This window comes from Podarcis liolepis (genome assembly GCF_965112155.1).
Source record: "Podarcis liolepis genome assembly, chromosome: 12".
Taxonomy (NCBI): Eukaryota; Metazoa; Chordata; class Lepidosauria; order Squamata; family Lacertidae; genus Podarcis; species Podarcis liolepis.
Window position 1 is genome coordinate 4,484,105 of NC_139563.1, and position 21,805 is coordinate 4,505,909.

At 51.0% G+C, this 21,805-nt stretch overlaps 1 protein-coding gene across 2 annotated transcripts in view; it reads right to left on the bottom strand.

The window, feature by feature from the left end:
• Positions 1-1,268: 1,268 nt before the first annotated feature.
• The window catches only part of LOC310689431 (tubulin delta chain-like), a gene marked incomplete at its 5' end in the record, with an annotated part of 28,853 nt that continues 8,316 nt past the window's right edge, over positions 1,269-21,805 (bottom strand). For both annotated transcript variants that reach the window (XM_083467138.1, XM_083467137.1), the window contains 6 exons: positions 1,269-3,467; positions 5,183-5,324; positions 6,026-6,101; positions 9,757-9,852; positions 11,307-11,486; positions 20,035-20,176. In XM_083467138.1, coding sequence (XP_083323264.1) covers positions 3,241-3,467; positions 5,183-5,324; positions 6,026-6,101; positions 9,757-9,852; positions 11,307-11,486; positions 20,035-20,176 — 863 coding nt within the window. In that variant the 3' untranslated portion in view covers positions 1,269-3,240. The remainder of the gene's footprint in view (positions 3,468-5,182; positions 5,325-6,025; positions 6,102-9,756; positions 9,853-11,306; positions 11,487-20,034; positions 20,177-21,805) is intronic.

Sequence of the window (21,805 nt, forward strand, 5' to 3'; positions counted from 1 at the left end):
CTCCATCTCCTGTCTCCCCTGTGCCTCTGTCCCTGAGCCCCTGACACCTACATTTCAGGAAAAGTCCATAATAGGGGACTCAAGTCTCCAAATTAAGCAACTCATTTTTCTTTTTTCAGTTTTTTAATTGATTTTCACAGTTTCAAAACACACAAACAAACATCTTATTTAGACCTTGGTAACATTATTAAGTGACTTCCTCAAACCCCCTTGGTTGAATTTCATTGTATCTCATTTTTAGCAGTTTCCCAAAATCGATTTTCTCAAAAAATTAACTTGGGTCACTTAACCTCTTTCATTCTTTCTAGTTTGACATTAAACACCTTAAATCTGATCCTTACATATTTCACTCCTATCGATTTATTTGCAAGCTCTTCCCATTAAGTTATCTTAACATATTTAACTAAGTAATCTTTAAATTTCTTCCATTCTTCGTGGTACTCCTCCTCCTTCTGGTCGCGGGCTCTTCCAGTCAGGTCGGCCAGCTCCCAAAAATCCATCATCTTCATCTGCCAATCTTCCACTGTTAAGCAGCTCATTTTACAGTGGCGCGGACTGTTTGGAGAGGCAGTTCAGTGAAGGGATGGCCCAACATTGCCTGTGATTGCTCTTGGAGCAGACCTTCCTCTGGAATAGCAAAGGTCTTGACACGGCCTTGACGCTTGCTCCTCCTCTGCCCCTGCAAGATGGGAGATTGGAGGGTGATGGGCAGTGTAAGGGTATCAGGGGGTTGCTCGAGAGCAATCAGGCAAATGCCTCCCTGGTCTGTTGTAAAGCCCTGTTATTGGTGCCAGAAAAAACCTTCACCATGCAGAGCGCCACTATTCCGTGGCTGGCTCATTCACTGGCAGAATCTGAGAGTGGGCAGTCCTTAAACCTTCCCCGGCAAAGTAGTTTCTTGACTCCCAGTCTGCGCCTCCCCTCTTGGCGCAGAGGCCTACTGCGCAGGGAGGGCGTGGGTAACGGAGGACCTCTCTCCTCCCCTCTTTGCCCAGGCAAGGTGTCCTGGCACCACCACGCCTCCTCCGAGCCCTGCAGCTCCTCTCCACTGGAGGCATGGTTACTCTCCTCCGCTGAGGAGGTGCTGCTTCCCACAATCTTTGGGGGCTCTCTGTAATCCATCCGGCTTTTCCCCTCTTGCCCCTGAGCCGATGGCAGTTCTCTGACAGGCAGGGAAAGCAGTTTCCTTCGCCGCAACATGAGGGCACTGCCACCTCTGCACCTGTGATGGGTTTGTTGAGCCCTTCGCAATAAATCCCTCTGCTCAATCAGAGACGTATTTTACAGTCTTTATTGTACATATTTACAAGGTACAGCGCATCACTTCCAGCGTCCGAATCATCCATAGCAGATCCTGGGAGAGGGGACTTCCTGCTCCTCCTCCAGCAAAGCACCTTGGGCAATCCCAAACGGTTGTTCCCGGCGTTTTAACCCCCTCCTGTCCTGAGCTGACGGAACAGGTCTTTCCTCTCCCTCCGTGCCTGGGATGGCCTGGGATTCGGACTCGGAGGCTGAACCTGAGGGATCCCAGCCTGCACAGGATTCCCCGCCTCCAGAACCAGCTGAGCCAGGGCCTGAGCCTGAAGGGTCCTCACCTGTGCTGGATCCTCAGGTGTAGGCACCAGCTGAGTCTGCTCTGGCTCCTGAGGTGATGGAGGACCCATTGCCTGCAGGTGCTCCACTCTCAGCCCCGTCAGGGGAAGCTGAGGTTGCCTCTGGGTCCAGTAACCCTCCAGCCTCTCCTGAGCTGCAGAGGCTCAGGGCAGAGAGGCGGAGGGAATTAAGTTCCCGCAGGAGGAGTGCTTGCCTCCAGGCCAGGAGAGGCGAGTCACCTGAGGATAGGAGCTGCCCTATGCCTCGGGGCAGATAAAAGCCAGCCAGCCCCAGTCCCAGGTTGCGGGAGCAACATTGTTGGTAGCCTGTTCCTGTCCTGCTCGTCTGCCAGAGTTCCTGACCTCACCCGACTCCCTTCCTTGGATCCCGCTTCAGCTTTGATGGACAGCCTCTATACCGCACCCTCGACCTCGGACTGGACTCGGACCTCGCCGCATGGTTAACCCTCGGGACCAGCACAGTGCTTGAGCTGGTAGAGAGGTGCTGATGCCTGATAACATCACCTGAGTAGCTTCCCCTTGCTCTTCACCCTCTTTCAGTGCTGCCTCTTCTACCGACCCCTCTCTCTCCCCCTCCTTCAACTCCGGAGCCTTCCCTGCCAGCTCCGTGACAGTACCCATCTATTAAAACAGAGCTCCCCCAAATAGCGCCTGGCCTCACCCACAAAGGTCCCCGCTGGCACCCACAGCGCACCCTTTCGTACTGGCCTTTTGGGAGTTGCAGTGGCAAACATCTGGAGAGTGCCGGGGTGGCGTGGGGCAAAGGTTGCCCTATGTACACTACGCATCTCCAACTAAGGGACGCTGCTGGATGTTTTAAAGCACAGAGCACTGGTTTCCAAACCTTCCACGGACCACTTGAAAGTTACTGAGGGTCTTCACGAACCACTCAATGATTCTCCTGCCTGTTGTATAGCAACTGTCCAGCACTGTGATAAATGCTTTGGAATTTATTAAAATTAAAACTCTCCAGCATGGACATTCACAGACCACTGGTGGTTGGTGGGACACTATCTGGGAGCCCATCGCAGATGGACACGTGATTCTTTCACAGAAAGTCAGCAGGCAGGGCACTAGGTTTTGGAGATCCTGATGGACAGGCCTCGCTCAAAGAGAGGGATGAGGCTCCTGATGCCCTTCGGATGTCGCCGGACTGCAGCTCCCATCATCCTTGACCAAAAGCCATGCTGAATGGGACTCATGGGAGCTGAAGTTCAGGAAGTGCCCCAAAAACTTTAGGTAGAGGACTCATTCTGACCCTCCCAAGAGAATCATTCCCAAAAGCATTCCTGGGTGGCCCAGAGCGCCTGTAAAAGGGATTCCAGGTATACATTTGAAAGCCAGAGTCAGGTCCTTTCCCAAACTTGGTCTCCCGCAGTTTTTGGACTACAACTCCCATCATCCTTAGCTAGCAGTAGTCCGGGATGATGGGAACTGTAGTCCAAAAACAGCAAAGTTTGGAAACCCTGTTTTACACAGTCACACAGCCATGCTGACCCTGGGGTGTGTTCAGGTGTGGATTGCAGGGGGTGGCACATTCATAACGAGAGTCGCCCCATATTTCCTTGGGCCCCGCTCCTCCCAAGTGTTACGAGGTGGTCTGTTAGAGGTCCTGCATCCGTCGCGCTCACTCCCCGAGGTGGCTGTAGTCTCCCAGGACGGAGCGCACCGTCTCAAAGGCCTGCTCAAAATCTCCTTCCTCGCAGCCGTGCCTCCAGTACCAGTGCAGGAAAGCGTTGCTCTCGTACATGGCCCTCGCCCGCCGCTCCACCCGCTGCAGGAGGTCAGCTGAGCTGCTGTGGTTGGCACAGACGGTCAAGCTGTGCCGGCCAGGAGCCACGAGGCTGGCAGCATCTGGAGGGAGGACAGAGGTGGTGGATTAGCACAAGCTCTGGAGCCAGCCTTAAGGAAAGGCTTAATTCTGAAGGAAATCAGCCCTGAGTGCTCACTGGAAGGACAGATCCTGAAGCTGAGGCTCCAATATTTGGCCAACTCATGAGAAGAGAAGACTCCCTGGAAAAGACCCTGATGTTGGGAAAGATGGAGGGCACAAGGAGAAGGGGACGACAGAGGACGAGATGGTTGGACAGTGTTCTCGAAGCTACGAACATGAGTTTGACCAAACTGCGGGAGGCAGTGGAAGACAGGAGTGCCTGGTGTGCTCTGGTCCAGGGGGTCACGAAGAGTCGGACACGACTAAACGACTAAACAACAACAACTGGAGCCAGCCTAAAATATATAGATTTACAGCAGATGTCCAAAGCACATCATCAGGATGTGTTGGGAACTGCATGCAAAGATGCCCCCACCCCATGGAACAGCCTCCCCTGGGAAATTCTCCTGGCATCATAATTCAGCCAGGCCTTTAAAACTAAGCGTGCTTGGATATAATATTAAAAAGCAGAGACATCACCTTGCCGACTAAGGTCCGTATAGTTAAAGCTCTGGTTTTCCCAGTAGTGATGTATGGAAGTGAGAGCTGGACCATAAAGAAGGCTGATCGCCGAAGAATGGATGCTTTTGAATTCTGGTGCTGGAGGAGACTCTTGAGAGTCCCATGGACTGCAAGAAGATCAAACCTCTCCATTCTGAAGGAAATCAGCCCTGAGTGCTCAGTCAGCGGACTAGCAGGTGAAATTATCAGACTATGCAGAGATAGCAAGATTGATAGGGAAAGTCAGAAATCAGGAGGATCAAAACTTCAACAAGGAATGGGACAAATACAAAATGTATCTAAAGGAACACGGTAATCACTTGAGTTCTTTGGGAGACTTTTAACAACTCCTGCAATGTTAAAGAGACTATGGATATTGTGGAGAACTTCAATGTGGATAAATTATAATATGCAGTTGACTTGGATATACTAAGGACCCATTTGAGTGTTACACTGAGTTCTGTCTGTTTTTGCTATTTATTTTGTGTCTTTGTGGCTGTGTGTGTGTGTGTGTGTGAGAGAGAGAGAGAGAGACTGTGTGGAACCCAGTTCAGCTACTGACGGATTGATTGTGTGACTGCAGTACATTGTTTATTGCTTTCATTTTATGGATCAGTGGTCTCGTTAGATAGTAAAATTCATGTTCAATTGCTGTTTTAGGGGTTGTTTTTAAAAGTCTGGAACGGATTATTCCATTTTGCATTACTTTCTATGGGAAAGCGTGCCTTGGTTTTGGAACACTTTGGTTTTGGAACGGACTTCCGGAACGGATTAAGTTTGAGAACAAAAGTACCACTGTATATAGATTCAGTAAGCAGTACAGTGGTACCTCTGGATGCGAACGGGAGCCGTTCTGGAACCCCGTTCGTACCCTGAAGCGTGCTGCGATTCGCCGCTTCCGCGCACGAGTGTGACGTCATTGTGAGCGTCTGCACATGCGTTAGCGGCGAAACCCAGAAGTAACGCGCTCTGTTACTTCCGGGTTGCCGCGGAGCGCAACCTGAAAACACTCAAGCCGAAGCTACTTCAACCCAAGGTATGACTGTAATAGTAGTAGTAGTAGTAGTAATAATAATAATAATAATAATAAACAACGTCCTGGGCAGAACCAGAACCAGGGGCTTGCGAGACTGACCGGTCCAGTAAGTGGCAGCGAAGGGGTTCCACGAAACGCAGCGGTAGCCTTGCCTCAGCTTCTTCAGGACCAAACTGGGGTTCGCGAGAAAGGCGTCTTCCCGGGGGCCGCGAGCCACGGCCAGCACGGCTGTGCTCTGGTGCTGCCGGCAAGCCTGCTAAGGACCGAGGCACAAAGGAGATGGAAGAGCCCTCGCCACCCGACCCACCACCTGCTGCCCTTCCCTGGGACTTGCATCCACGGATGCTCCCGAGGGAGCAGGAATGCCTTAGGCTAAACAGAGCAGGAACAGGGAAATCCAGCCGGATGGTTTTCATTAAGGGTATTTGTTCTTTGAAACTACCTTCCAAATTCCGCTTTGGGCTGGATTTTACGAAGAGTTTGTTCCATGGGCAGGGAACTGGATCCGGCCCAATCGCCTTCTAAATCTGGCCCACGGACGGTCTGGGAATCAGCGTATTTTCACATGAGTAGAATGTGTCCTATTATTTAAAGTGCATCTCTGGGTTATTTGTGGGGCCTGCCTGGTGTTTTTACATGAGTAGAATGTGTGCTTTTATTTAAAATACATCTCTGGGTTATTTGTGGGGCATAGGAATTCGTTCATTACCCCCCCCAAAAAATATAGTCCGGCTCCCCACAAGGTCTGAGGGACAGTGGACTGGCCCCCTGCTGAAAGTTTGCTGACCCCTGACCTTCTATCCCAGCTGAATTCCTAGTATGATCTGCTATCGAGGCAGGAGATTCTTCCTCTGAATTTTACACTGCAGCCTGCACGGGGGCAAACGCCCAGAGGTAGAGAAGCCCAAGTTACTCATTTAACTCCCCCCAGTGAAAGGATACAGGATTTCCATCCAGAGACTGGCGAGGCAGCGGCTGCAGCACAGAAGACACCAGACTGTCCCAAAACACCGTCCCCCTGGGGAAATGAAACGCAGGGCCCGCTCACCACAAAGGCAATCCCATATGGAAGGAGGTAAGGAGCAATAACTCAAACAGGGTCAGAGAACTTACCGTATTTTTTGCTCCATAACACGCACCTGACCATAACACGCACATAGTTTTTAGAGGAGGAAAACAAGAAAAAAAATTCTGAATGAAACAGTGGATGTATCATTTTTGTGCTTCATGCTGTGGCCACAGACATGTGATTTGACGGTGAGTTTTGGGTAGCCCAATGCAAAAATCCTGAGAATCCATGTGGATCTGTGCTTTGTAACCACGTTTTTGCACCATTGTGGCCCCAGGCAACAGTGGGTGCGTGATTTTTTTGGTGCGGGCTGTAGCCGTAGACATGCTATGTGATCTGATGGTGAATTTGGGGTGACCCTGAGGCAGAATGCAGGAAAGCAGCAGCCTCCTCTACAGCTTTCCCTCCTCCGTGACGCGGGATCTGATTTTTGCCTGATTTTTGCCTCTGCACTCGGACCAGTCTGCTCCAGGGACCACACATTCGCTCAATAACATGCACAGACATTTTCCCTTACTTTTTAGGAGAAAAAATGTGAGTGTTATAGAAAGAAAAATACGATAACTATTTTTTCGAAGAAACGAAACAGCTCAGGAAGCCAGGCCTAGTTAGACCCTCAGCAGATCAGCTGTGGGGACTGAAGGCCCTTGCTTTCTCACTTTCCCGGCCAGAATCTGAGACTCCATCACCCTGCCTATCTTTGCTCCCCCCTCTTCATATCTCTTCTGGTTCTGGGAGCCCAGGGGCAATAGCAGCTGATCACAGCAGGAGGGGGAGACCCCCAGCAACCTGTTTCCCCAGCAACCTGCCTCATTTCTGCTTCTTCTTCTTTTTTTTAAAAAAAACTTATTCAAAATTATAACAAGACATATTATCCAAACACATATCATCCTTGTCCCCCCCCCCATTTTTCCTCCCTCCCCCCCACCCCCACCCCGACTTCCCTCAGTTCCAGTCCTTGGTTTCTGTAAGAATGCTGTTTTCTGCATGTTACAAAGTTTTATAGATCCTCAAACTATTTAGCTGATTATTATCAATAAAAGGTTTGTGAATGTTTATTCAAAACCTGCCAAGGAGTCCAGTTCGCTTTGTTGCGTCTTCAGATACTTTGTAAAGGGTTCCCATTCATCCTTAAAGTCACAGTTATCCTTGTCCCATAGCTTATATGTCAGTTTTGCCAGTTCTGCCTAGTCCATCAATTTTTCTTGCCATGATTCTTTAGTTGGGGTTTCTTCAGTCTTCCAGCCTTGTGCTACCAGAACTCTCGCGGCCGTTGTTGCATAGCCTCATCCCTGCTTCTTGGCTCCCTTCCTCTCCGTCTCCGGACTGCTCTCTGCCCCAGACTCTCCCTGCTCACTAAGCCCAGTTGCCTCTTCAGCTTCCAACACCTCCTCTTCCCAGTCTGACCACTCATCTCTGTCCCAGCAACAAGCCCTGCTGCTCTGAGCCGCCTTTCCCTGGGGGTTCCCCTTGGGGGTTCCCCAGCTGGTGCCTTGCACCATTCTTCTGCATCTTAGCCAGCCCATGATGAGCGCTGCTTATACCAAGACAGACCAAAGACCCATCTAGTACACAGGCTGACAGGTGGCCATCCAGGGTTTCGGAGAAGGAGATGCTATTTTGGAGGTGCTATTGGGGACTGATCCTGGGACCTTCTACATAACAACTGAGCCATCCCACTGTCTATATACCAGTTAAACTGGGTCAGGCAGCACTATATATTCTGGTACAACAGTGGTACTTTGGGTTACATATGCTTCCGGTTACAGACTCTGCTAACCCAGAAATAGTGCCTCGGGTTAAGAACTTTGCTTCAAGATGAGAACAGAAATTGCGCAGTGGTGGCGCGGTGGCAGCGGGAGGCCCCATTAGCTAAAGTGGTGCTTCAGGTTAAGAACGGTTTCAGTTTAAGTACGGACCTCCGGAACGAATTAAGTACTTAACCCGAGGTACCACTGTATTGAATTTTTATTTTACTTTTGTGTATTAAAATATATATAAATAATTTTTATTTGATTTTAAAAGAATAAGAAACAAATGCAACAAAACAAATACAAAAATCCATACACAGAGATTACTCTGAATCTTGTGACCTACTCCCACCTTGGCCATGGGTCCCAATAATAACATTTATAACTGCCTATCAGTTTGTTGGGACGCGGGTAGTGCTGTGGGTTAAACCACAGAGCCTAGGACTTGCCAATCAGAAGGTCAGCGGTTCGAATCCCCCCGACGGGGTGAGCTCCCGTTGCTCGGTCCCTGCTCCTGCCAACCTCGCAGTTCGAAAGCACGTCAAAGTGCAAGTAGATAAATAGGTACTGCTCTGGCGGGAAGGTAAACGGCGTTTCCGTGCGCTGCTCTGGTTCGCCAGAAGCAGCTTAGTCATGCTGGCCACATGACCCGGAAGCTGTACGCCGGCTCCCTCACCCAATAAAGGGAGATGAGCACCACAACCCCAGAGTCAGACACGACTGGACCTAATGGTCAGGGGTCCCCTTTACCTTTATCAGTTTGTTATCTTGTTTTTTGTCCATCTAAATTGTCCGTAATTTTTCATTACATTACAAGAGTGTTTAAAATCCTGCTAATGCTGTCATCTCCTTACAGTGGTCTTCTAAGTAAACTATAATTTCCCCCCATTCTTTTTTAAAGCTTTTGACTTCTTGGTTCCTGAGCTTCCCAGTTAATTTTGCCATTTCGGCATAGTCCATCGTCTTGGTGTGCCATTCTTCTCTGGTCAGGGTTGTCTCTTCCTTCCGTCTCTGGGCTGATAACATATGAGTGGCAGTGGTTGCCTATTTTATGTCTGAAAATATAGACTTCACTCTACACCTTTGTTTGAAATAGAGCTGTTTTAATGAAAATAAGACTTTGGCCTGGATTCGGCATTCTAGCTCCCGCAGGCATCCCAGGACTTGACCCTCCAGCTGTTTTGGGACTACAACTCCCATCATCCCTTGCTAACAGAACCAATGGTCAGGGATGATGGGAATTGTAGTCCCAAAAAGATCTGGAGGGCCGAGTTTGCCTATGCCTGTGCTAGGGCAACAGGGCTTTTCCTCCACTAGTTCAAACTCCTACAATGCCGGGTCATCTAGTGTCACCCCCTGCAAAACAAGCAACACAGCAGCAGCAGTAGTAGTAGTAGTAGTAATAATAATAGTAATAATAATAATTTATTATTTATACCCCGCCCATCTAGCTGGGTTTCCCCAGCCACTCTGGGCGGCTTCCAACAAAACACTAAAATACAATAACCTACTAAACATAAAAAGCTTCCCTAAACAGGGCTGCCTTCAGATGTCTTCTAAAAGTCTGGTAGTTATTTTTCTCTTTGACATCTGGTGAGAGGGCGTTCCACAGGGCGGGTGCCACCACCGAGAAGGCCCTCTGCCTGGTTCCCTGTAACTTGGCTTCTCGCAGCGAGGGAACCGCCAGAAGGCCCTCGGTGCTGGACCTCAGTGTCCGGGCAGAACAATGGAGGTGGAGACGCTCCTTCAGGTATACTGGACCCAGGCTGTTTAGGGCTTGAAAGGTCAGCACCAACACTTTGAATTGTGCTCAGAAATGAGTTGAAGCCTCCCAGTGAGGCCCCTGTTCCTACCTTGTGCTGGCTTGGGCTGTGTGGAGGAACTTGAAGGCAGGCATGGGGCAGACGGTTTTCAGCAGCTCCCAGGGCTCCATCCCCATGCTAACCCCACTGCAAAGAAAGGGACAGGGAGCTGAGAAGAGCAGACGTAACAGGCAACACCTGCCCCAGGGCCTCCCAAACCATTCTGGGGCTGGATAATAAGGATAATAATTTTATACCCTGCCCATCTGGCTGGGTTTCCCAACAGAATACAGTGTACTTAATTCGTTCCGGAGGTCCATTCTTAACCTGAAATTGTTCTTAACTTTAGCTAATGGGGCCTCCCACTGCTGCCGCCGCGCGATTTCTGTTCTCATCCTGAAGCAAAGTTCTTAACCTGAGGTACTATTTCTGGGTTAGCGGAGTCTCTAACCTGAAGCGTCTGTAACCTGTGGTACCTCGGGTTACAGACGCTTCAGGTTACAGACTCTGGTAACCAGACTCTGCTAACCCAGAAATAGTACAGTGGTACCTCGGGCTACATACGCTTCAGGTTACAGACTCCGCTAACCTAGAAATAGTACCTTAGGTTAAGAATGGACCTATGGAACAAATTAAGTTCTTAACCCAAGGTACCACTGTATTAAAAACACTAAACATTAAAAACTTCCCTAAACAGAGGTGCCTTCAGATGTCTCCTAAAAGTCAGACAGCTGTTTATTTCCTTGACATCTGATGAGAGGGTGTTCCACAGGGTGGGCGCTACCACCGAGAAGGCCCTCTGCCTGGTTCCCTGTAACTTGGCTTCTCGCAGGGAGGGAACCGCCAGAAGGCCCTCGGCGCTGGACCTCAGTGTCCGGGCTGAACGATGGGGGTGGAGACACTCCTTCAGGTATAAAGGGCCGAGGGCGCTTAGGATGGAAGTTGTACTACATGGAAATGGCGGAAATGACTGGCAGAATCCGAGACCAGGGAGAGGAGACGGTGGAGGAAGATTGGAAGAAATTTAAAATTTATTTGCAGAAATATTGTAAAATTTATGAATGTTAAGGACATTGAAATGAATTGCAGGGGCCTTAGCAACAAAGTAAAATGTAAGATTGGATTAACAACAGATAAATTAATAAGATATGAATTTGCTGAATTAATTTCTAAAAAGGGATACAAGAATGGGAGACGTGAGGAAGTCGGGAAAATAAGTTAATTGAAGATGAGAAACTAAGAAAGAGGGAATTTTTGTTTTTTTATGTGTTTTTATCTTTTTTTCTTTTTTTTGATGTGTTCAATGTTTGTATTTTTGTATTGTACTGTTTTTTGTGATGTTGTATTTTCTTTGTCTTTGTATGCTTTTTTATTGTGAAAACTTAATAAAATATTTATTTTAAAAAAAAATAGGATGGAAGTTGTAGTCCGGAATGCCTGTTGGGTGCTAGGCTGGGGAAGGCTATCTCAGGCGCACACGTCTGCAGAAAGCATTTGGCCTTTCTTAAGAGAATGCAATGGAACGGCTCTTCAATCAAGGGTCGGCTGGACAGGAAGCAGCAAGAGCCAGCCCCTGTTCCAAGCGCCTGCCTCGGACTCACCTTTGTGATGTGAAAATCTTTAGTGGGCAGAGAACCCCAGCAAGGCAGGAAGCGAGGTAGGCATTCATAGAAGGGAAGGAGACTTGGCAGGAGGCTTCAGGAGTGTCCTTTCTTGCCAGGGGAGCGGCTGCCTGCTTCAGAACCTCATCGTTGTGAAACAGAAGGACCCCGTCTGCATACCTGGGAGGAGGGCAAAGCAGGGTCAGGGGCATTTCTGATAGACTAATTTATTATTATTATTATTATTATTATTATTATTATTATTATTATTATTATTATTATTATTATTTAGTCGTTTAGTCGTGTCCGACTCTTCATGACCCCCTGGACCAGAGCACGCCAGGCACTCCTGTCTTCCACTGCCTCCCGCACTTTGGTCAAACTCATGCTGGTAGCTTCCAGAACACTGTCCAACCATCTCGTCCTCTGTCGTCCCCTTCTCCTTGGTCCCTCCATCTTTCCCAACATCAGGGTCTTTTCCAGGGAGTCTTCTCTTCTCATGAGGTGGCCAAAGTCTTGGAGCCTCAGCTTTAGGATCTGTCCTTCCAGTGAGCACTCAGGGCTGATTTCCTTCAGAATGAATAGCTCTGATCTTCTTGCAGTCCATGGGACACTCAAGAGTCTCCTCCAGCAAGATAATTCAAAAGCATCCATTCTTCGGCGATCAGCCTTCTTTATGGTCCAGCTCTCACTTCCATACATCACAACTGGGAAAACCATAGCTTGAACTATACGGACCTTTGTTGGCAAGGTGATGTCTCTGCTTTTTAAGATGCTGTCTAGGTTTGTCATCGCCTTTCTCCCAAGAAGCAGGCGTCTTTTAATTTTGTGACTGTTGTCACCATCTGCAGTGATTATTATTATTATTTTATATCCTGCCTTACAGCAGCTACTACTATGCTATAAGATCCACTGTCCTGTGATATCGTATATGAGTTTGTACTACTGATGAAGCCTAAGACGGCGAAACATGGCTAATATTCCGGAAATCCTTGTGTTAGACTGCCACAACCTTTTGTGTGGATTGTTGGACTCTATGAACAGACAGGTGGAATAGACACTTTCACATATATGGACCTTATGCATAAGCTGATTAGAGTATGAACTGATCCACTGGATCTTCTACATTTTTCGTTGAACCTTATGAGCTACTTCTGTTAAAATCTACAATTCAATACAACGAATAGTATATAATATTTTTTCAAACGTACAGCAGGTTATGTCTTGTGTGTTTATTGAATATTTCACGTAACCAGAGGTTTGTTGTTGTTTTGCGCTTGTTTATATATGAACAACTTGCATATAAACGCAGGCTTGCCATGGACAAATTCAATGATATTTGGAATCCAAATACTGGAACAGGTTAAGATCTGGTGAAGTACAATAACAACTGTCAGGGGTTTAGGAGCAGAAGCACGGGCAAGGGAGGAAACAGAGAGCGAAGGGGAGGAGGCAGAAGAAAAGATGAGTGACGACGACGACCCGAGATCTCCTAGTCTTTCCAGTGAATCAGAGGATTCACAGAAAGGAGCACCAGTGGCGAGGGCAAGGGGGGAGTCTAGGGGGGCACCCCAGGAAGACAGAGCCAGAGAGGACTCAGGGGGGAGCAGCTGGAAATCGGGACCAGCGTCACCGCCAGGAAGCAGGGAAGAGGAAGGGAGCCAGGGGGGAAGCGCTGGCAGCTCACCACAGGAGGGAGGACATGAGTCAGGAGTGGCCACACCTCCACAGGAGGGAGGACATGAGTCGGGGATGGCCACACCTCCATCGGGGAGCGAAGAAACGGTTGAGAGGAAAGTGGAAGGTTGGGCGCGCGCGCCAAGTTCAAATGCAGAGGAAGGCGGCGCAGTAAGCAGCCCCGAAAGAGAGCCAGGTCCTAAAGCCCGGCGCAAGGAGGCAGGAGGGTCTGGGTCAGCGTCAGAAGAATCCCGGAAGGAAGAAGCCCCGGGGGGTAGAGGGACCCAGAGGAGGACAGTCAGGAGGAAAAGGTGGAGCAAGGCTAGGATATTAAGTTGGTGCACACAGGGCGGAGACTCAGACGGAGCTTCGCCGACCTAGCTACTAGGCGTAGAGTTGCGCGCAGCAGCGTGAGAATGGAAACTGTAATTCAATAAAGACTTTTACTTAATGACCGCTGGCTAGCGTGATCCTCTGTGAGCTAGGATCTTCAAGCAGCTCTGACAGTAAGCTCCGTCTCCACTTGTGGGCATCTACAGCCTCGAGGAGGGGAGAGACACAGGTGCCTACTAGCAAGCTCACGAACGGCAGACGACATGACGGCTGAGCAGCAGATAGAGGAACTCAGAAACGCGGTGGCACAACTGAACGCCGAGGCTCTAGCATCCAGGAAGAGGGAGGAGGAAGCAGCCGCAGCCTGCAGGGATCTCCAGGTCAGGTTAGACGTGCTGACAAAGCAGACACCCCGGCAGGAGGGCATTGGGTTGGCGAGACGGACAGGCGGGCTGGTCTCTCACTTCGATGGGAACCTGCAACAGTATCCCAACTTTAGAGCCGACGTACTGTGCGCACTGCAACTGCTGCATAAAGACTTTAGAGATGAACAAGAGAGGGTGGGGTTCATCATGTCCCATCTGCATGGGGATGCGAGAGCATGGCTACGCAATTTATGGAGAGATAAGGATCCGGCGCTACAGAATGCAGATGCCTTTATTAAAGCAATGGATGGGTGTTTTTTATCAAGTATTGACGTGGATCTTGCACGGAAGGAGGTGCATGGGCTGAGACAAGGGAGGGCCAGCGTCAGGCAGTACCATGCCCGCTTTTTCGCCTTGGTCAGTGCCCTGGAATGGGACAGAGATTCGGCTCCTGTAAGAGACCTCTTTTGGGAGGGGCTGCATAACTCGATTAAAGATGAGATCGCCAGGGGGGAGAGACCCCGAACCACCCAGGAGGTCGTTCAGAGGGCACTGGCAGTGGGGGTGAGGCTGGAAGGACGTCCGTGGAACAGGGACGAAGGGCGTGGAGGGCGCGAACCAGCCGGGGGCCCCTCCTTCTTTCCCAGGGAAGCAGCGCGGGCGCAATCCACGCCTCCGCCAGGAGGAGGAGCCGAACCTATGGAGGTGGGAGGTGCAAGGGCTCAGTCAGCAACCAGAGCCCTAGCACCAGCAGCAGTGAAAGCGAAGCCTCCTAGAGGGAACAGGAAGTGTTACGTCTGTGAGGAGCCAGGGCATATGGCGAAAGAGTGTCCCCAGAGGCCCCACAAGCTCACTGCAGCCTCAGCAATGGTGACTGCAGCAACACAGCAAGGAAGACCACAGCAGGGAAACGAGGCTGTCTGGCTGGAGGAAGAGGCACTGGGGCCCAGCCAGACGTGTTAGTGACGCAGTCCCCAGCGATTTTACAGCCCGTGAACCCCCTCCCGCCCAAACCAGTAGTGAGGCTCACAGCGTCTCTCCAACTGCCCAATGGAATCACCATGGACGTGCCAATCACCATTGACTCAGGCAGCAATGCGGACTTTATAGGGCAGGACTTTGTCGACAGGCACGCTGTGCAGTTGCTGCCGGCCACACTGCCCCTGCAGGTTGTCACGGTGGATGGCAGGGAGCTGCTCGGGGGGCAAGTGGTGAAGCAGACGCCACCAATGGTGATGCGACTTGGGAATCACAGAGAAATCATCAGCTTCAACGTCACTCGACTATCTGACACGCCCATTGTGTTGGGCATGAGTTGGCTGGACAAGCACAGCCCAGCGATGGCTTGGTACCAGAGGCAGCTGACCTTCGGCTCTTCCTTTTGTGCTGAACACTGCATCGTGCCCAGGCAGGAAGGAGAGGAAGAGGAGTCACAGCTGCTGCTAGGCACGCTGCAAGCGATTCCACACAAGTACGCTGAATTTTTGGAAGTTTTCTGCGAGAAGGAGGCAGACAGGCTACCCCCTCACAGACCATATGACTGCAAAATTGACCTGCTGCCGGGGGCGGCGCTGCCTAAAGGGAAACTGTATTCCATGTCAGAGGACGAACTGCAGGAACTCAAAGAGTTCATTGACCATAATTTGCAACGCGGCTTCATCCGGGAGTCCAGGGCAGTGGGGGGCAGTCCCGTATTCTTTGTTAAGAAGCGGGACACGCCCCAGAAAAGACTGGTAGTGGATTACAGGATTTTGAACAGTCTGACTAGGCCATCGGACTTCCCCATGCCCCGTATTGACGACCTCCTCGCAAAGGTACGGAAGGGCAGAGTGTTCACCAAGTTGGACCTGCGGGGGGGCGTACAACCTCATTCGCATGCGGGAAGGAGATGAGTGGAAGACAGCCATGTTCACGCCACTGGGGACCTACGAATATAGAGTTATGCCTTTTGGATTGCAAAATGGCTCCCACGTTTTTCAAGCGTTTATGCATCACGTGTTGGCGGGACTTCTCTACAAGACGTGCGTCTGTTTCTTAGATGACATCCTGATCTTTTCGGAGTCGCAGCAGGAGCATGACGGACACGTCAAGGAAGTGCTGAGCAGGCTAAAGCAACATAGGCTCTACGCCAAGCTGGAGAAGTGCCAATTTGACGTGCCGGAGGTGGATTTTCTGGGCTACAAGCTGTCTGACAAGGGGCTCGCCATGGACAGCGCCAAGGTTCGAGCGGTGTTGGATTGGAAGAGTCCGCGCAACCGGAAGGAGGTCCAACGGTTTGTCGGCTTTGCGAACTTCTATCGCAAGTTTATCAAGGGCTTCGCGATGCAGACAGCGGCCATCACTGACACGCTTAGCTCCAAGAAGAAGAAGTTCGTTTGGACAGCGCAGGCGGAGCAGTCCTTTCAGGCACTCAAGCGTCTCTTCGCGTCGGAAGAGCAGCTGCTTCATGTCAACCCCAGCAAGCCGATGAGGGTGGAGACAGACGCCTCGGACAGAGCCGTGGGGGCGGTCCTGTTGCAGAAAGACCCGCAGGGGGTGTGGCGACCGGGAGCGTTTTACTCCAGGAAGCTCAGCAAGTCCGAACAGAACTACACCATCTGGGACAGGGAGTTGCTGGCCATTCACGCAGCGTTCAAGGCGTGGAGGCACTTTCTGATCGGCGCCAAGCACACGGTGCAGGTTTGCACGGACCACAAGAATCTAGAGCACTGGCGCACGGCACAGTTCCTGAACCAGAGGCAGATACGTTGGGCTGAGTTCTTTGCAAACTTCGACTTCCGAATAGAGTATGTCCCGGGGGACACCAACATCATGGCAGACGCTCTCTCCCGTAAGCCACAGTATCTGGAGGACGCAACGCCAGCGGCCGCCATGCACATCTTCGCACCAGCAGTGTGGGCGTGCGCCGCGGCGACCGTGGATCTAGAGGCGGTGCGACGTGCGTTGCAGGAGGACTCCTTCGCACAAGCAAAGATGGCAGAGGTGCAGAGGGGCAAGGCAGCGGCCGACGGTTTCCGGCTACGAGATGGATTGCTCATCCGAAAAGGGGCCATCTACGTGCCGGGAGACGAACTTCGAGCCAAGGTGCTGCAGCAGCTGCACGACGCGCCCACGGCCGGGCACTTTGGCAAGGAGAAGACGGTGGAATTAGTAGCCAGGGATTTCTGGTGGCCTGGAATGAGAGGGGAGGTCGCAGACTACGTGGCGAGGTGCGACACCTGCCAGAGGGCCAAACCAGTGCACAAACCGCCGGCCGGACTGTTGGAACCGCTGCAAACTCCGGTCGAACCTTGGGAAAGGGTGGCTCTGGACTTTGTCACGGATCTGCCCAGCTCAAGGGGCAAGACGGCAGTGCTGGTGGTGGTGGACCTGTTTTCCAAGATGGCGCATTTCATTCCGAGTGCGAAGGTGGCCACGGCGGAGCAAACCGCCAAACTGTTCATAGACCACGTATTCAAGGTTCATGGTCTGCCACGGTCTATTCTGTCCGACCGGGGGCGGCAGTTCATCTCGAATTTCTGGCAGAAGCTGATGGGCTTCCTGAACGTCAAGATCAACCTGGCGTCGGCGAGACACCCGCAGACCAACGGGCAAGCGGAGCGGGTCAATGCCATCATGCAGCAGTACCTGAGATGTTATGCAAATCAACAGCCTGCGACGTGGGTGGATTACCTACCGCTTGCCGAGTTCGCCTACAACAACACGAAGCACGTGTCCACGGGAGTCACGCCGTTCTTCGCCAACAACGGGAGGCACCCCAGAACCTTCCCGGGACTGGAAAGAATGGGGGAGGGGGAGCCGCAGACAGCAGATGCGTTCGCGTCGGAGCTGCAGGAGGTCCACGATCAGCTGAGGCGCCACCTGGAGCTGGCCAAGCACGCATACAAGGTACAAGCAGACAAGCACAGAAGGGTTGGAGAAGAGCTCCACGTGGGAGACTGGGTTTGGTTAGCAGCCCACGCAGTGCCGGCCAGGTCGTTGGCCAAGAAGAAACTAGGGCATAAGCAACTGGGGCCCTACCAAGTCGAAGAGCAGGTCAACCCGGTAGCTTTCAGACTGGCACTTCCGGAGGGTTCCAGAATGCATCCGGTATTCCACAGATCGGTGCTCACTCCCTACAAGGCACCGCACAGGTTCCAGGAACCCGGAACAGCGCCGAGTCCGGTCAGAGACAGAACAGGGCACGCGGAAGTGGCACAGAAGGAGCGCATCAACGAAGTCACTGAGATTTTGGACTCCAGATGGGGGGAAGAGGGGGTAGAATACTTTCTCGCCAAGGAGGGCACCCCGGCCAGTGCGAACAGCTGGGTGCCGGGCTACGCCTTGGACGAACCTCTCCTCAAAGACGAGTTTCATGCCCTCTTTCCCCATAGACCTATGCCAGCAGAATATTTTGACGACTGGCTTTTCACGCCCACACTTTCGGCCAGCACTTTCCGGGGGTTCGACTCGGACGAGGACCCGACACAAGACGTCCGTTCCCCGGAGGGGTCACCCTCGGGATCTGCATCAGAACCCTCGTATTGGTGGGACGATAGGCCAGAGGAGCAGTGGCGCAGACGGTGGCTGGAAGGCCCAGGACGAGCAACACCGACAGGAGGAAGTGAGGGGGAGACGGACATGGACGTTTTCGGGGACGACCCTGGTTTCGAGCACGGCGGCACAGAGATGGAAGCGGAGGTGACTGTCGTCGACGAGAGCGGGGAGGAAGACCCGGGAGGCTTCAGATGGCGGCCTGCCACGGGAAGCGACCGATACCCGACGTTCGTCCCTTTGCAACAGCAGCCCCCAGCTCCAGCACCGGAAGGAGGGGAGGGGGGAATGGGGGGCTTCGAGGGGGGGATGGATGTCAGGGGTTTAGGAGCAGAAGCACGGGCAAGGGAGGAAACAGAGAGCGAAGGGGAGGAGGCAGAAGAAAAGATGAGTGACGACGACGACCCGAGATCTCCTAGTCTTTCCAGTGAATCAGAGGATTCACAGAAAGGAGCACCAGTGGCGAGGGCAAGGGGGGAGTCTAGGGGGGCACCCCAGGAAGACAGAGCCAGAGAGGACTCAGGGGGGAGCAGCTGGAAATCGGGACCAGCGTCACCGCCAGGAAGCAGGGAAGAGGAAGGGAGCCAGGGGGGAAGCGCTGGCAGCTCACCACAGGAGGGAGGACATGAGTCAGGAGTGGCCACACCTCCACAGGAGGGAGGACATGAGTCGGGGATGGCCACACCTCCATCGGGGAGCGAAGAAACGGTTGAGAGGAAAGTGGAAGGTTGGGCGCGCGCGCCAAGTTCAAATGCAGAGGAAGGCGGCGCAGTAAGCAGCCCCGAAAGAGAGCCAGGTCCTAAAGCCCGGCGCAAGGAGGCAGGAGGGTCTGGGTCAGCGTCAGAAGAATCCCGGAAGGAAGAAGCCCCGGGGGGTAGAGGGACCCAGAGGAGGACAGTCAGGAGGAAAAGGTGGAGCAAGGCTAGGATATTAAGTTGGTGCACACAGGGCGGAGACTCAGACGGAGCTTCGCCGACCTAGCTACTAGGCGTAGAGTTGCGCGCAGCAGCGTGAGAATGGAAACTGTAATTCAATAAAGACTTTTACTTAATGACCGCTGGCTAGCGTGATCCTCTGTGAGCTAGGATCTTCAAGCAGCTCTGACAACAACCTTGTAAAATATTCAGTTTGGGGTTCCCCCCCCATCCTCCCCCCTTGTTTTCCCTTCTGCACGGCTTCTGTTTCTCCTTATTGGTCGCATCTCACCATGTCTGGTGCACATATAAGGGTAAAGGTACCCCTGCCCATACGGGCCAGTCGTGTCCGACTCTAGGGTTGTGCGCCCATTTCACTTAAGAGGCCGGGGGCCAGCGCTGTCCGGAGACACTTCCGGGTCACGTGGCCAGCGTGACGAAGCTGCTCTGGCGAGCCAGCACCAGCGCAGCACACGGAAACGCCGTTTACCTTCCCGTTATAAAGCGGTACCTATTTATCTACTTGAACTTGGGGGTGCTTTCTAACTGCTAGGTGGGCAGGAGCTGGGACCGAAAGACGGGAGCTCACCCTGCCGCGGGGATTCGAACCGCCAACCATACGATCGGCAAGACCTAGGCACTGAGGTTTTACCCACAGCGCCACCCGCGTCCCTGGTGCACATATAGTTAGGTACTTTTTGAACTTTCAGTAAAGATGTTAAAAATAAATAAATGCTTGCCATGCTTGGAGGAGAACCGTTGAAATAAAGTGGAAATGCCTAACTCTGGCACATTCATTCTGACGTGTCTACCCTAAGTAGATCTTAAGTCAGCTATATTCCAGTGCCGTTGCTTTTTTCCTTTTGCTGGCCAAGCCTTGCAAGAGACAGACCTTCCTTTACTCACCTCTGAAGCCAAGACAGGCACAACAGGGCGTTGTAGTGCTGCAGGGGGCTCTCACCAGCTTGGTGCGGTGCCACCGATACGGACAGGATGTGGCCGAGGGGGTACTCTTCTCGAATGGCTTCGCACAACCGGGAACTCAGCCCTAGGGGAGAAGAGGCCAACGCAAACGGATTAGCATTGCTTAACACCAGGGAAAGAAGGAGTTGCTATTATTATCACTGATGATGATGATGATGATGATGATAAGAAGAAGAAGAAGAAGAAGAAGAAGAAGAAGAAGAAGAAGAAGAATGAATAAATCCCAACAAAAGAGTGGCAAGAGAAACTGATGTATTATGCAGAACTCATGGAACTTTGAAGTGTTAGGCATAGCCCTAATGGCTTTAGCCCAAACGTAGCAGAGTTTTCCTGCACAGCGAAGAAGCTAGTTGAGGTGGAAATGACTAGTCAGCTAGACTCAGAATAACTATTTACAGGATTTATTAAAAGGAAAAAAAACCAGCAGAGTTTCTGCATACAAAACAAAGCAAATAAATCCTTTCTCTCTCTCTCTCTCTCTCTCTCTTAACCATACACAGCACTTCTACTCCTACTCCTAACACACCTAACCCCAAACTGTGCTAGCATTCCTAGATAACAGAGTTGAGTGCTGGTTGTTAACCAATCAGTGTAAATAGTTTCTAGGTCAAGCAGACCTTGGCTTTCTGCCAAGAGTAAATTGACACTGCCTTGAGTTAATTGTGTGAAGCCAGAATCTGTAAGTTTTCATGAGAATCAATTAACAGAAACTGAACAGAACTGGCTAAATTGACATACAAATTGCGAGATAAGGACAACTGTGACTTTAAAGAAGAATGGGAACTTTTTACAAATTACTTAAAAAGACAACAAATTGAATTTGACTCCCTGGCAGGTTTTGAATAAACATACACAAATTTATTGATTGATAACATGGTAGATAGATAATGTAAGGATCTGCATAATTTTACAACGTGCAGAGATTACTATGTGTTGAGAAATCAGAGAGAGGAGCTGAGGAAGTCTCTGCGGGAGGGGGTGGGGAAAATAATGAATATGATATGTTTGGATAAGTTGTTATGTTGAAATTGCTAATAAAAATATTTTTAACAACAACAACAACAACAACAATAATAATAATATATCACCCATCTGGCTGGGCTTCCCCAGCCACTCTAGGTGGCTTACAGCATATATTAAAACGCACCAAAACACCAAGCATTAAAAAAACAGAATATCCTATATGAGCAACAAACAAACAAACCAATAAATTGATAGAAACCAATAACAACAATAAGGAGTTTATAAAAGGTAAAGGGTAAAGGGACCTCTGACCATTAGGTCCAGTCGTGACTGACTCTGGGGTTGCGGCGCTCATCTCGCCTTATTGGCTGAGGGAGCCGGCGTACAGCTTCCGGGTCATGTGGCCAGCATGACTAAGGCGCTTCTGGCAAACCAGAGCAGCACACGGAAATGCCATTTACCTTCCCGCCAGAGCGGTACCTATTTATCTACTTGCACTTGACGTGCTTTCGAACTGCTGGGTTTGCAGGAGCAGGGACCGAGCAACGGGAGCTCACCCCGTTGCGGGGATTCGAACCGCCGACCTTCCGATTTGCAAGTCCTAGGCTCTGTGGTTTAACCCACAGCGCTACCCATGTCCCACAGATAGATAATGTAAGGATCTGCATAATTTTACAACATGCAGAGAATAATATGTGTTGAGAAATCAGAGAGAGAAGCTGAGGGAAGT